The sequence below is a fragment of the Emydura macquarii genome, unplaced genomic scaffold (genome assembly GCF_026122565.2).
Source record: "Emydura macquarii macquarii isolate MOO-44397 ecotype Brisbane River unplaced genomic scaffold, CSIRO-AGI_Emac_v2 contig_719, whole genome shotgun sequence".
Taxonomy (NCBI): domain Eukaryota; kingdom Metazoa; phylum Chordata; order Testudines; family Chelidae; genus Emydura; species Emydura macquarii.
In genome coordinates, this window is record NW_027130856.1 from 17,599,942 (window position 1) to 17,614,310 (window position 14,369).

Here is a 14,369-nt window from a genome sequence, read left to right on the forward strand (position 1 = left end):
CTAAAAAAGTCATTTATAATTCAACCTGAGATGAGATTAAGTTAAATTTACCAGGGTTCCGCTGCTCAGCAGAATCATGAATATGATAAAGCTTTCAAAGCAGTTGTGTTCAACTATTCTGTAGCAGGTTTTCCTCAGGTTCCACCATGTTTTGCCTGGAAACTTTGTGGCATTCACTGAACAGCAAGGGAAATGTCGAACACAGCCTGAAAGAGGGACACATGGTAATTAACTGTACATGAACACCCAGGACTGCTGTGGAGATTTTTGGGTTCAGAGGAAAGTCCTTGGTCACTTTAAACTTGTCTTTCTGCTGTTTCCTCTTTCTCTGTCCATTTTTCTTTGAAAACAATCTACAAAAATATTTTTAAGTAATGAGAAATATCTTGCACCCATTAGTGAGCTACCTTCCAGCTCAACAGATATTGTAGGGAACACTGGCAACATCCTCAGAGTGATGATGGTCAGATTAATAAAACAAAGGCAATGTAACAGGAGGGATCTCATCTCTTTGGAGGAGGTTTACCAGCATTTTCAACAGCACAGTTAGCACTGGAAGGTGGAAGGATAATGCAATTGGCAGAAGGAGTCATTGCATCATAGAAATGAGCGATAAAGAAGATCTGTGGGGTCATCTAGTCCACCCCCTTAACAGTGCAGTACTGTTCCCTACATTTTAATTTCTAGTCATTTATTCATTCTAGATTAAAATAAAGAAAGCAACTGGGTTTCCACCATATACCTTTAAAGGAGATATAGAATCATAGAAGTATAGGACTGGAAGGGACCTCGAGAGGTATTCTAGTCCAGTCCCCGCCACTCAAGGTAGGACTAAGTATTATCTAGATCATCCCTGACAGGTGTTTCTCTAAACTGCTCTTAAAAATCTCCAATGACAGAGATTCCACAACCTCCCTAGGCAATTTATTCCAGTGCTTAACTACCCTGATAGTTATGGAGGTTACTTAACCATAAATGAAGGTTCTTTGAGCTATGTGGTCCCTGTCAGTATTCCACGTGTGTACTCATGATCACAATGCACTTGAGACTGGAAAATCTTGCGATCATTGTCTGTTGGTCCACTTTTGCACTCTGAAGACTTTTGTGCTCAGTAATCAAGGTACAAGGGGAGGTGCAGACTGACCAATTTTCCAGTTCCTTCTCTATCACAAATCTAGTCATGATCCAAATCAGAGTGGAATACATATGGGGCCACACATCTCAAAGAACCTCCAGATACCGGTAAGTAGCCTCCTTTTTTTCTTTGAGTGCTTCTTCCATACATGGTGACTGGTAAGCAGTAGTGAAGTAGGAGGGAGGTGCAAGGATGCAGAAGGTAAAGATTCTGTAATATTGCTGTTCCAAAGATTGAATCATCAGAAGAGACTTGGACTAAAGTTTAATGCTTTGTGAACATGTGGATGCAACTCCAGTTTGCTGCCTTACAAATGTTCAACATAGGCACTTCTCAAAAAGATGCTACTGAAGTTATTTGTACTCTAGTGGAATGGGCCCTCATCCCATTCAAGGCAAGGAGCTATGCTAACTGATAACAAGGAGGAAACAGTCAGAAATCAACTTAGAGAGTCTCTGAGCAGATATTGCTTGACACTGTGTTTGTTCTGCTATAACAAGCAATCTAAGTGGTTTTCCTAATTGCTTTCATTCTTTGCAGATAGAATGCCAAAGCTCATCTGATAGAGAGAGTGAAGTCTCTTCTCTTTGCTGGAGGCATGAGGTTTTGGAAAGAAAACCATTAAGTACACTGATTGATTATATGGAACTTGGAAATTATTTTAGGAATACATTTCAAATGGAAATGAAGGGATACCTTCTTTTTATTAAAAGTACTTTACGGAGTGTGGGTCATGAATGAATCCAGCTTACCTTCTGGCTGATGTGAAAGCGATGAGGAAGGCAACCTTCATAGACAAGTGGAACACCAGGTATGTGGCCAGTGGGTCAAAGGGTGGCCTAGTAAGTAGAGTACAAGTTTGAGGTCCCATTGCAGTGTTGCCTTCATTACTGGGGGGAAGGTCCTAATGAGATGATTCAGGAATCTATTTGTTATCAGGTGAATAAAAACAGAGTAGCTCTCTACCCAATGGTGGAAGGCACTGGGTACTGCAAGCTGGATCTGCAGAAGGTTAACAGAAGGCCTGCCATCTTGAGAATGAGGAGGTAGTCTAGAATAGCAGGAATACCTGCAGTCTATGGGGACAACGAGCTTTTTTGCACCAAGGTAGAGAAATGCCTCCATTTAGCTAGATTACATTTTCTGGTGGAGTTTTTTCTACTGTGATTGAAAATATTTTTAACAGCCTGAGAAAACAAAAGCTCATCCAAATACTAGGCCATGAAGTGAAGAGGGTCCAGGTTGGGACATCTGATCCCACGGTTCTCCTGCGTTAGCAGGAAGGGTCAGATGTGCTTTGTTGTGGTAAAGTTTCTGCAAAACCTGGGGTAGTAATGAAATGGGAGGAAAGGCATACTTCAGGTGGTCTACTTCAGGACAGTATCAGGACATTGGCCTGGGAAACCCAACCTAGTGCTTCTCTGGAGCAATATATGTTGAACTTCTTGTTCTCCTTGGAAGTGAACAGGTCCCAAGATGGTGTTTCCCACTGAATGAAAATTTCATTGAGCACAGAATTGTGTACCTCTCACTCATGGTCGATGGAGAAGTACCCATTGAAATTGTCTGCCAGCAAGTTTTGTGTACCTGGGAAGTATGTTGCTGAGAGTATGATATGGTTCCACATACACAGATTCTATGTGTGTACCACTTCTCCTCCTTCTTTGTTTATGTACAAGACAGTCACGTTGTCCAACATTATCTGGACATGTTGGGACTGTATAAGTGGGAGGAATGCATTGCAGGCCTGTCTGACTGCTCTTGGTTCCAGTACATTGATATGCATCCTAGCCTCCCAAGTTGTCCATGTACTTTGTGTTGTACGTTCACCCATTTGGGCTCCCCAGCCTATGAGGGATACAACTGTGATTGTAATCATGTCTGGGGGTGGGGGCTGGGAAAGCTTCTTTGGTGTGCACTTCCTCTGGATTTGTCCATCAGGCAAGGGAAGCCATGACATAGGCAGGGATTGTCACCTTGGTATTCACACTATATCTGTCTGGTGAGTCAACAGACCAAAGTTATGTCTGTAAGCAACAGAAGTGAAGTTTGGTGAATGGTGTTATGTAAGTAAAAGGGGACATGTGTCCTAGCAGGGAACAACCAATCTTGACTGTAGTTCGAGGTCTATGAGTGACTTGTCTTATCAGGTAGTTCATAGCCTGGAATCTGTCCATGGGGGGTAGGCCCTTGCTGAGGTGAGTCTAGTGTCACTCCTATAAAGTCTAGAATCTGTGTGAAGGTCAGGGTGAATCCTTCTATATTTAGGCAGCTTCCCAAAGATGCCAGAAGAGGGAGTAAATATAAGATTGCCACCTGAAATTCCTGCCTGGATCTGCCTGTTTGGAGCCAGTCATCCAGGTATGGGAAGATGGTGGAGCTGTTTCATCTCATCTCTGCTGCCAACACTGAAAAGACTTTTGTGAGGACCCTTCCAGACATTTGAGGAAACTTCTGCAGGATGGGTGAAAGTTCACATGAAAGTAAGCATCTTTCATATCAAGAACCACAATCCATGTATCTTTTTCGAGGGAGGGAATTATGGATGCCAACATAACCAAGACGAATTTTAATTTGCAAATAAAAATATTTAGCTGATGCAAGTTGGGAACGGGTATCCATCCTCCTCTTTTCTTGGGAAATAAATACTGGAAATAGGACTCTTTGCCACAATATTGAGGAAGTGCTTACTCTACAGCTCCTTGTCTGAAGAAAGAGGACACCTCCTGATGGAGAATTTCCTTATGAGTGGTCTCTGAAGAGGGGCTGGGAAAGAAGCTAGATGTAGCCAGCGTGGATGATATCTAGTGCACATTTGTCCATTGTTATGGCCCTCAAACTGTGGGCAAAGTATGCTAGGCAGCCACGAAAGGTTAGGAAGGCAGAAGAGGATGGTATCTGTGATGGTTTGCAACTCTTGAATGTCCCATCAAAAGTAACCAGTTGCTTGTGAAGGAAGTTGGGTGGCTCATCTTGAAGTGGATGAGGTTGCATATCTTGCTCCTTGGACTTTCTGGCACTTGCAGCACAGCCCTTATGGAGAAGGCTGGATTCAGTCAGTATCATTGGAGAAGATTCCTGCCTGGAGCTGATGGTCAGTGCCAGCGGATACTGATCTTTTGACTAACTGTTGGAACCAGAGTCAGTACTGATGAATCCTTGCTTCTGCATGCTTTACCCTTGTGCCTGGGAGATTTAGGTAGGTCTAAGTCTTTAGGATTTGAACGTGAGGCTTTATCTGATTTCGAAGTAGTCAGGGAGGGATCCCTTCTTTTGGAAATAGATTTAGAAGGGTATCTGGTCCTGTATTTATGAGTGCACCACTTACCTTCACGAAAGGCCCAAGACAACGGATCCTTTGACTTAATAGATTTGACCTCTGCTCTGGAGCTCATGCTCAGAGGGTTCTGCTCATGGACTGAGGCAGATATATATGGAAATCCTCCCAGCCTGGATCCTACTGGGGTCTCATGGGTTTCTCCATGAGATACTTCCTCAATTGAAGCTCTTGTCCCTCTCAAGTTTGGGGAGGCAAGGCACGGCAGATGCTGTAGTTGGTGGAGATATAAGTTTCCCCAAAGCAGGAAAGGCTGCACCCATCGTCACCATTGACTGAGAAGTAGGGCAGGGAACATGGTTTTTAAACTCCAGATCTCTGGGCATAGGCCTACTCCTGAGGGAGAAGAACAGGGGAGGTTCCTGAGATGAGGAAAACTATGAGGACTGAGGCATGGGCATTCAGGCCTAGTGTTTGGAGTTGGGAGCCAGGAACCAAAGCCGGGGGCTGGAGTTAGAAACAGAGTGAGGAGTCAAGCAAAGGGTCAAAGCCAGAGTCAGTTACAGTTACCAGTGTTTTACCCTGCCAGTTTACATACTTTGGATGTTGGAAGGACATTAGCCTTTCACTTGGAAGGAACAAAATCTTTTAGACCCACTCCTAGACTTTTTATCTCCTTTGCAGCTAGGATGAGAGGAACCCCTATCTCCACCCCTATCTTCCAGTCCTATGATTCTATGTTTGTGATTTAGACTGTAAATTAATGTTAATTGACTGTAATATAGCTGAAATGCTTGCAGTGGAGATGCTTGCAGCAGAATACACAAGGATAACGATACTGTATGTGAAAGATCCATGATGTATAAAGCTTAAAACTTTTAAAGGGAGAATTTTACACTGGAAAAATTGAAAACAATAAAGAGAACACAATATTTATACAAAGTAAATAGTTTGATGTGCTAGTCTGTTAAATTTGGAAATGTTCCTACTTTCCAATGCTGCTTTAAGTGGGAATTTATATTTCCTTTGACTATGAATTGAAAACATATGAGATCCTTGACCCTGGTCAGGTCCCTCAGTGTCAATCTCTGACAAGGAAGCTGGATGTTCCCCAGATTAGAGAAGTCCCTGTCTCCTGTAAAAGTGACACAGGTAGCTCTGCACCACACCATCCTTTCCCCATTTCATGGGGCATGTATCAGGAGTAGAAGTGTTTTGCAATCCAGTAATATCCAAACAGCGGAACAGCTCCTTGGAGACCATTGCCATGGGGCAGATTAGAGAAGCCTAATCAGGTCAGAAGAAGGTAGAGACTGCTCTAATTTATGTTGGGGCAGAACTGGCCCCAGCTACCATCAGGATAGCCATCTTTTTTTCCCTATCTTGGGTCCTATGCTGAGAGTAACTTGGCTAGACCTGAGAATCTGATTTGTAATAATTTTCCTGTTTTCAAACTGAAATAGTCTAGCTAAAGAGGATACAGCTTCTGCTGAACTAGTCCATGCTATAAACATCACTGCTAAATTCCACTAGAATTATATAAAATCCACAACAATCCAACATGCATAATGTAATTACAAAGAATGCCAAAAGAATTACTATAGTACCACCCAAAATCCTACTTAGAATATTAATTTAAATTGCATGGGATATGAGATCACATGGATTTAGAATTTGTTGCAGAATCAGAAACTAATTCAATGATCAACGCTAATGCATGAGCTTAACTGGAGGAAGGTGAGTAGCCCCCTTGACGTCTATTCACCTCCTTATAGTTAAGCATATGGTAAGTGTTTCCACGATTGGGGCCTAAACAGCATACGAAGTTTTTCAGGAAGAGAGAGTCAAACTAAGAAATATTTTACATATAATACATATATTCTATTGTTTTATTTTATAGCAAATATGCTAGAGAATAATTTAATTGTAGGAATGTTCAAGCAGCCATTTGCAGTTTTCTCCCCAACCTCCAGATCCTTGTCCCCAGTCCCTTTGCCCCATCAATCCCAGTTCCTAGTTCAGTCAGAAACAACTGAAACATTTTGGCTGAAATATACAAAAAACATCAGCCTCAGTCAGCTACCCAGTGTGGAGAATTTCAGCCCAAATGGTTCAAGTCTGGCACAGTGAAATGTTGCTGTCAGCCCCACCTATAATAAAATAAGTACCAACAAGCTGGAATAATGTGCTGATATTGAAAGGAAAGTTTTCCTGATATTCACCCTCCATTTTCCTAAATAGTAAGATCAATTAAAGTGTTGATTCTTCTTTGAGTGCTGGTCCCTATGCATATTCCATGCATGCACACAGTGCACCTGAAACAAGAAAATCTTGTGAGTAGTGTCCATTGGTCTACTTCTGTGCCATGGAAATCTTCTTGCTCACTATCATGGTATATTGGGAGGTGCAGGCCTACGGCTTCTCATTGCTATGCGGTCTGAGTCAGAATCCTCTGTGTCCAAAACTTCTTCACTGCCATATTATCTATAGCTATTAAACAGTTCTTAGTGTTGTTCTAATAGCCTTTAGAATTAGTAGGGAATACTTTGTGAGGGTATCATGGGTCTTGAACACAGGGCGATAGGTCTCCAGGTAGTGCTCAGATCACAGCCACCCCCCAGAAGGGGGCCAGTGAAGCTCTTGTTCAGCAAGGGCTCTGCTCACGAAGTTCCTGACTGGGGAAACATCTGGCCCCACCAATTGACTCAGATGCGCTACTTAAGCCAGAAGGAGGCACAGGGAGTTGTTTGAGTAACTAGGTGAATCCCTTGCTGGCTGCCACCTTGGACCCTGCCTACTCAGCTGATTCCTGAGCCCTGCCCTCCCAGCCTGGTCTGGGTTCCTGCCCTGCTTATACTGGATCCTCCACAACCCCAGTTCCTGTGTTCCTGACTCCCTCCAGGCCCCTGCTTCTATCTCTGTCTCTGGCTTGACTCCTCAACAGTTATGACTACGAGGAATATGTTTTTTAAGATGGCTAAGTGTATACATCTAGGAACAATGAATGTAGGCTATATTAAAACAACGGGGACTCTTTCCTTTGAAGCAGTGATTCTGAAAAAAGATTTCAGCTGAACATAAGGTCCCATGACTGTGATGTTGTGGCCAGAAGAGGAAATGTGATCCTAGGATGCATAAAGAGGGGACTCTTAATTAGAAGTAGAAAGGTTATTTTACCTCTGCTTTTATTACTGGTGGGACTGCTGCTAGAATACTGTGTCCAAGTGCTGGTGTGCACAATTCAAGACAGGGGTTGATAAATTGGAAAGGGCTCAGAGCAGAGTCATGAGAATGATTAAAGGATTAGAAAACATGCCTTCCAGTGGTCGATTGAAAGAGCTCAGTCTATTTAGTTTAACAAAGAGGTTAAGGAGTGACTTGATTACAATCTGTAAGTATCTACATGCAAACAATATTCAATAATGGGCTCTTCAGTCTAGCAGAGAACAGTATGACGTGATCCAATGGCTGGACAATGAACCTAGATGAATTGAGACTGGAAATACAATGTAAATTTATAACGGTGAAAGTAATTAACCATTGGAACAATTTATCAAGGATTGTGATGGATTCTTTATCACTGACAATTTTAAAATAAAAATGGGATGTTTTTCTAAAAGATGTGCTCTAGGAATTATTTTGGGGATGTTTTACTGCCTGTGTTATACAGAAGGTCAGACTAGGTGATCACAGTCATCCCTTCTGGCCTTGATATCTATGACTAGATAGGCACAGTAAAAATGTTCTGCTAGGGGCTCAAATGATGGTTTCATTAATGCATTAAGAACCAAATTAAGGTTCCACATCAGGGCAGGTTATCTGACATGTTTAACCAAACGATAATAAATCCAGAGATTTTAAGATGTGAAAATACAGAAAAGCCCTTCAATGGGCAGGTAAAATGCTGCTAAGTGAACTCTAACTGGATTGGAGGACAAACCAAAGATATTTAAGCCCAAAAGGTAAGCTAATAAAAGTAATTCAGAATCAAAAGGAGAAAAGCCACACTGCATTCACCCAGATTGAAACCTCTTCCATTTTTCAAGGCAAGTCTTTCTTATGGATAGTTTTCTGCTGTTCACCATTGTTTTGTGCTTCGTAAGAACAGTTCACCTCTATACTTAGCAACCATGTCTTGAGATCCATCAAATCAGGACTAGAATAGAGAATCTTCCTGCAGTCCTGAGTCAGCAGTTTGGGCATCAATGGCAAATGAAATGATGGTTGAGACAAAACATATATCAGGTCTGGGAACTATAACTGTCTTGGCCATGCTGGTGCTATAAGAATGAAAACATGCTATCTTGCTTAATCTTTTTCAGCACCTTCAAAAGCAACACAAGGGGAGGAGAGGCATAAACCAGACTCCCTGCCCAAGTTATGAGGAAAGCATCCTCCAGAAAGCTGTGACCTAAACTTTCCCTTGAAGAGTACTTCTGGCATTTTCTGTTGTTGCTCAGGGCCAAGAGATCTATTTCCAGCAATCTCCAGCTGGCAAATATTCTGTAAAACATTAAATGGCTCAGCTCCTATTCATTAAGTGTCTGCTTAGACTGTCTGTCATAGTGTTTTGCAGACCCAATAACTATACAGACAAAATGGTAATCTCATGGCGTATGCACCAATTCTATTGCATCCCTGCTTCTGTACATAGGGAGAAAGATCTCACTCCCCACTGAAAATTTATGTAAAACATGGTCACCTTATCTGTCATGCTTGTGATTGACTGACCACTGATCATTGGCAGGAAGTGATTGCATGTGTTCAAAATGCTCTAAACTCTAATAAATTGATATGAAGATCAGATTAGTACTCACTTGCCCTGGATCATATGACCCTGAAGATGAGCACCCCAAGCTATTACGAATGCATTTGTCGCTATAGTTCTTATGGGTAAGGTCAGTGGGAAAGAGTAAAAGGTACTCCAATGCACACCTTGTTCAGATACTTCCACTGACTGAGCAAGTCAAGAACCCTTTAAGGAATTCATAGTGACCTGTTTAGCCTGTGTTTTTTGGGCATATAAACACTCTTTAACCATATTTAATCTTTAATCAAAGATGTAATCTGGCATGAGGTGTCATAAATATACATGCTGCCATAATGACTCAACAACTACTTGCTGTTTTGTGTGGACTCAACTGGGAAATAAGGCTTGATATTGTATCAAACCTGTCCACTGGTAAGTAACCTCTGGCAGCTATGGAACCAAGTTGGTTCCTATAAGTTCAATGAGCTGAATGGGTATCAAAGTGGACTTTCCTTTGTTGAGTTTTACCCGTAGAGTCTTGAATAAGCTTATAGCCTTGTTTATTGCTGACTATACTTTGTCATAAGATTGAGCTTGAGGAGCCAGTTGTCTAGCTAAGGGGAGACTACAACTCCTAAATACCTTATGTAGGCTGCTACTACTGATAGAACCTCCATGAAAACTCTGGGGGGCAATCAAAAAGCCAAATGGAAATACACAATGCTGAAAATGATCATGGCCAATCACTTTGCTATAAAAATATACATCCTGGAGGTCAAGGTCTGCAAAGCAGTCCCTTGGATCTATTGTTATTGTCGCTGTTTAGGTAACCATCCTTAATCTCTGTGTCTGGATGAAGGTGTTCAGCATTCTGAGGTCCAAAATGGGTCTCCACCCTACCTTCTTCTTGGGTACTAAGAAGCATTTTGAGTAAAAAACCCTTCCCACATATGGGCGTAGAAATGGTTCTATAGCTTCTAGCTGTAGAACTCCTGTCATAAAAACTTCTCATGAGAGGGGTCCTTGAAAAGAGACAGGCAAATTAGGTGGGGTGGAGGAATGGAGCTGAAACAGATTGTGTAGACAGATGTTATCATTTCTAATGTGCATTTGTCTGATGTAAAACTTTCCCATGAATCTTTATAAAGGGAAAGATGGTCTCCAAATGGTGGGAAAAGTGTAGTAGGAAGGTAATGCAGCTGTAAATCCAAACATTGAAGTGGTTTGCAGCTCTTGACCCATGTATCAAATTGAGTAATTGAGAGACAAGGTGGATGAGGCAATATCTTTTATTGCACCAATTTCTGCTGGTGAGAGAGACAAGCTTTCAAGTTACATAGAACTCTCTCAGGTCACCAACCTCCTGAGGAAAAGTTCTGTGTAGCTTGACAGCTTGTCTCTCTCACCAACAGAAGCTGTTCCAATAAAAGATATGACTTCACTCATCTTGTCTCCCTAATATCCTGGGTCTGACAGCTGCAACAACACTGCATACAAATTGAATGCTTGCCAGATGTGGAAGATTGTGTTGTTGCAGTTGCAGATGCTGTAGATCTCTTCTTCTGGAACTTAGACCTCTTTCTAGGTGATTACGATGCCCTATGATAGGTTGGAAATTGAACTGGATGAGATCTTTGATATGTCTGTGACCTGATGTATTTTCTTTTGTTAGCAGGAGAATAAATCCTGAATGAATGAAGAATTGCCTTCAGATCTTTTAAAGAGTGTCACAGTCATAGTTTGAGGCCAAAGGGACCATCAGATTATTTATTCTGACTTCCTGTATATCACATGCCACCAACACCACCCACTGCCCATAACCCAACATCTGAAATTAGACCAAAGTACTACTGCCCAGAGAAGACTAGTCTATTATGTGCCACAGTCAGAAAATAGGAGGGACCAACACACACTAATGCCTAAAGCCACTGCAATGGCAGGGAAATGAATAAGTGAAATATATCCACTTAATCCTGGCAAGTGACCAACATCCCACACTGCAGAGGAAGGTGTTGCCAATCTGACCTGGAGGAAAATTCCTGCCTGACCCCACATATGGCAATCAATTAGACCCAGAGCATGTTAGCAAGAACCAACCAGCCAAGCACCTGAGAAAGAGAAATCTCAGTGAAACCGCAGAATCTTGGTCCTCCCTTTTCAGTGACCCATCTCCAGCTATGGCCATCCCTGATGCTTCAGGGGGAAGAGATAAACTAAAATAGGCTGAATACAGTGAGAGAAGAAATCTTTTCCTGACCCCTGAAAATGGAGAGATTTATCCATGGTGTCACTAAGCAGTTTTGTCCCATCAAATGAGATATCCTCCATGGTATTATGGACCTCTTTTACGATTCCACAGCCGCAATTCCCAGTGTATCACTATTGCTGTTACCATACAGCAGGACACTGTAACTGCCACATCCAGTGAAGCCTGCAATGATGTTTTGGTAATGAGGTGACCTTCCATAATAATTGCCTAAAACTGTTCTTTTTGTTACTGAGTAAAATATTCAATAAAAGTTGTGAATTTATTGTGGTTGAGATAATTGTATTTAGCAACGAGAGCTTGATAATTTGCCTCTCTAAATTGCAGCAGTGCTAAAGAATAACTTTTTCAGCCTAACAAGTCCAAACATTTCTGGTCCTCAGCATGAGGTAGTCTTGTTGCTTATTGAGTTCATTTACAGCATCCGTCATCAACAAATTCAGCATTGGATGTGAAAATAGGTATTCTGTCTTTTTCACAGGCACATAACATTTTTGTCTGCTCTCCTGTACATTGCAGGTGCCCTCACTGGGGGATGCCACAATGTTTTAGGTGATTCAAGCAAGGCTTCATTTATTGGTGGAGTTACTTTGCCTGAGGGAATGGTGTGGAGTACATCCAACCAGTTTGTGGTGGGTTTCCTGAATTTCCTCCAATGAAATTTGTAAAATCTCAGCTACTCTCTTGAAATATCTGAAGTTTTCTCTGTAGGCAGGAGGAGAAGGCATTATTGCCTCATCAGACACAGAGTAAGATATATTTGCTGGTGGTGGTATTTCTTCATCTTGCTCTTCAAACAACTCCTCTTGCTGTGGAGATAGATGGGGAGGGTCTTGTGTTACAGGTGGTTGTTTCCTCTGATTCTCCATATCTAGATGTCTAGACACCCTAGGATAGTGCTCTCCAGCCAATATGAAGAAACAGCATGTCAGCTAATATGAGTGACAAAGATCAAGAAAATTATGGGAAAGAGATCTGAGCGCTGTCAGGTTTTATAAAATCAAAGAGATAATTATCCAGGAATTCTATTCCTTTCTAGTTATAAGGAGTTTAATTATCTAGTTATAAGGAAATTAATCCAACTATGAATTGACCTTGATGACATGTTGTATCCATACATCTACTACAGACAGTTCTGGGAGATTATCCTTTGTGCTGAGTAATAATTGATATAAGGATTTGGAGGAAATGTTAATAAATTTAACTTTTCCTCTAGAGACAATCACAATATTCTTGTTATGGATAGTTTTGACTAGAAGGAGCTAGCTGTGAACATTTAGATATGCATTGAGCACAAATATTGGCATGAAGTAAATCTGTGAAACTAAAAACTATACAGTAATTTAAAGTGGGCTTCCATGCTTAACATCCTAGAGAAATTCAACCGAATGCTAACAAGTTCCCTCTGCCTATTTCGCATAAGTTTTCACTATTACAGAGATCTATGAAAAGTGCTGTACAAGAACTAGGTAATAATATTTTATTATTACTAATTATTAAAGTATTAATACCATTAACTACTCTGCATATAGACAGAGTGTGTTGGTGTTGAGTGCCTGAGGAGTACAGGCTACTGTAGGTTGTTCTTCTCACTTCTTAGTCGTATTGAAATCAGCACAGCCTTACCTTCTGGAAAACAGTTATCAGGTTTCTTTAAGTATTCAGCCAGCTCAGGGATCTGTTTCAGAAGCTCCTCAGGATTTGTCAGATCCACTGTGCTACCTTCAGAAGAGCTGATGTCATCAAGCTGCTACACAAGAAAAGTCACCACATCAGTTTTCCCCTAATGCAGTCACTGTGCTTTAAAATAAGCTTAGTAAGTACATGAATGAATAGTTATAATTAAGGGAAATATTCAAAAAAATAAAGCTTAGTTGAGTACTGAACTTATTAATAACATGGCAATCCTGGAATTGGCCTCCAGCATTACAATGTATATGATCCCTGAAGTATCTCACATCAAACAGAAGCCAAAGTTACATTTAAAGGAACCAGATTAATCACTCTAGTAAAGTTCACAAATGGGAATGGTTCCAATTTTTCTGTATTTAAGTAAATGTAGTTCTCAAACATGGATAGGCTTTCAAACATTCTACTAGCTAGGGCTGAAAACAATTAAAACACAGCACAACACATACAAATATAGAGAAAGCAAAAGGTGAAAATATAGTTTTATCGAAGGACTACTTATAGAGATCTAAAAATTTCTGTTCAGAATGAAACTATTGTAAAATGCCTGTGGCAGTTTACATGAAATGGAACATGTAATCACATCATGTATTCTTCACTGTCATAGACTTCCTTCCTATTCCAACATATTTAGAATGTCACACCACCAGAGATGTGTGAATAATTTAATTTATTCAATTATTTTTTCCTCTTTTTCTGTTTCCAAATTGCATATATTCATTGTTCAAAATTACTCTCCAACAGATTTCTGTGAATAATCATTGCACTTTTGTTTATTTGTGAGCAATTCATTTAAAATATTCTGTGTGGGAAACTTGAGCTGTTTTGATTGGTCTCACAGACCACATGTATGTTTCCTTTTTCTGACTGAAGGCGCAATTTTCAAAGCTGAATTCTAAAAACTGCATATACAACATTCACTTAAAAGTCTTCCAACTCATATAGAAAAATCACACTGGATACACCAAAATTTTCTGGGACAATTTTTTAACATCTCCTTTTTTTTCAGAAATTCAAATTTCAAGAAACAAAGTAGGCAATATTAATTTTATAGTGATCTTTTTAAATAAAATTATTTAACATTGTGTCAGTAACTCATGACTTTATTTCTTTTCCTATTAATGTTTTTATCAGTACTTAGAAATACAGCATTGTGCCATTTCCATTCACTAAGATCCACCTACTTTTCACCAATCAGAATAATTCAAGGTAAATACAGCTAATGCAGCTAAATTTATCAGTGATGTTATGA

At 40.6% G+C, this 14,369-nt stretch overlaps 1 protein-coding gene across 1 annotated transcript in view; it reads right to left on the reverse strand.

Moving 5' to 3' along the window:
- LOC137149269 (sodium channel protein type 5 subunit alpha-like) overlaps nt 1–14,369 on the reverse strand; it is an 83,399-nt gene that overhangs the window by 24,929 nt on the left and 44,101 nt on the right. The window contains 2 exon segments of the mRNA XM_067542783.1: nt 52–206; nt 13,055–13,178. Coding sequence (XP_067398884.1) covers nt 52–206; nt 13,055–13,178 — 279 coding nt within the window.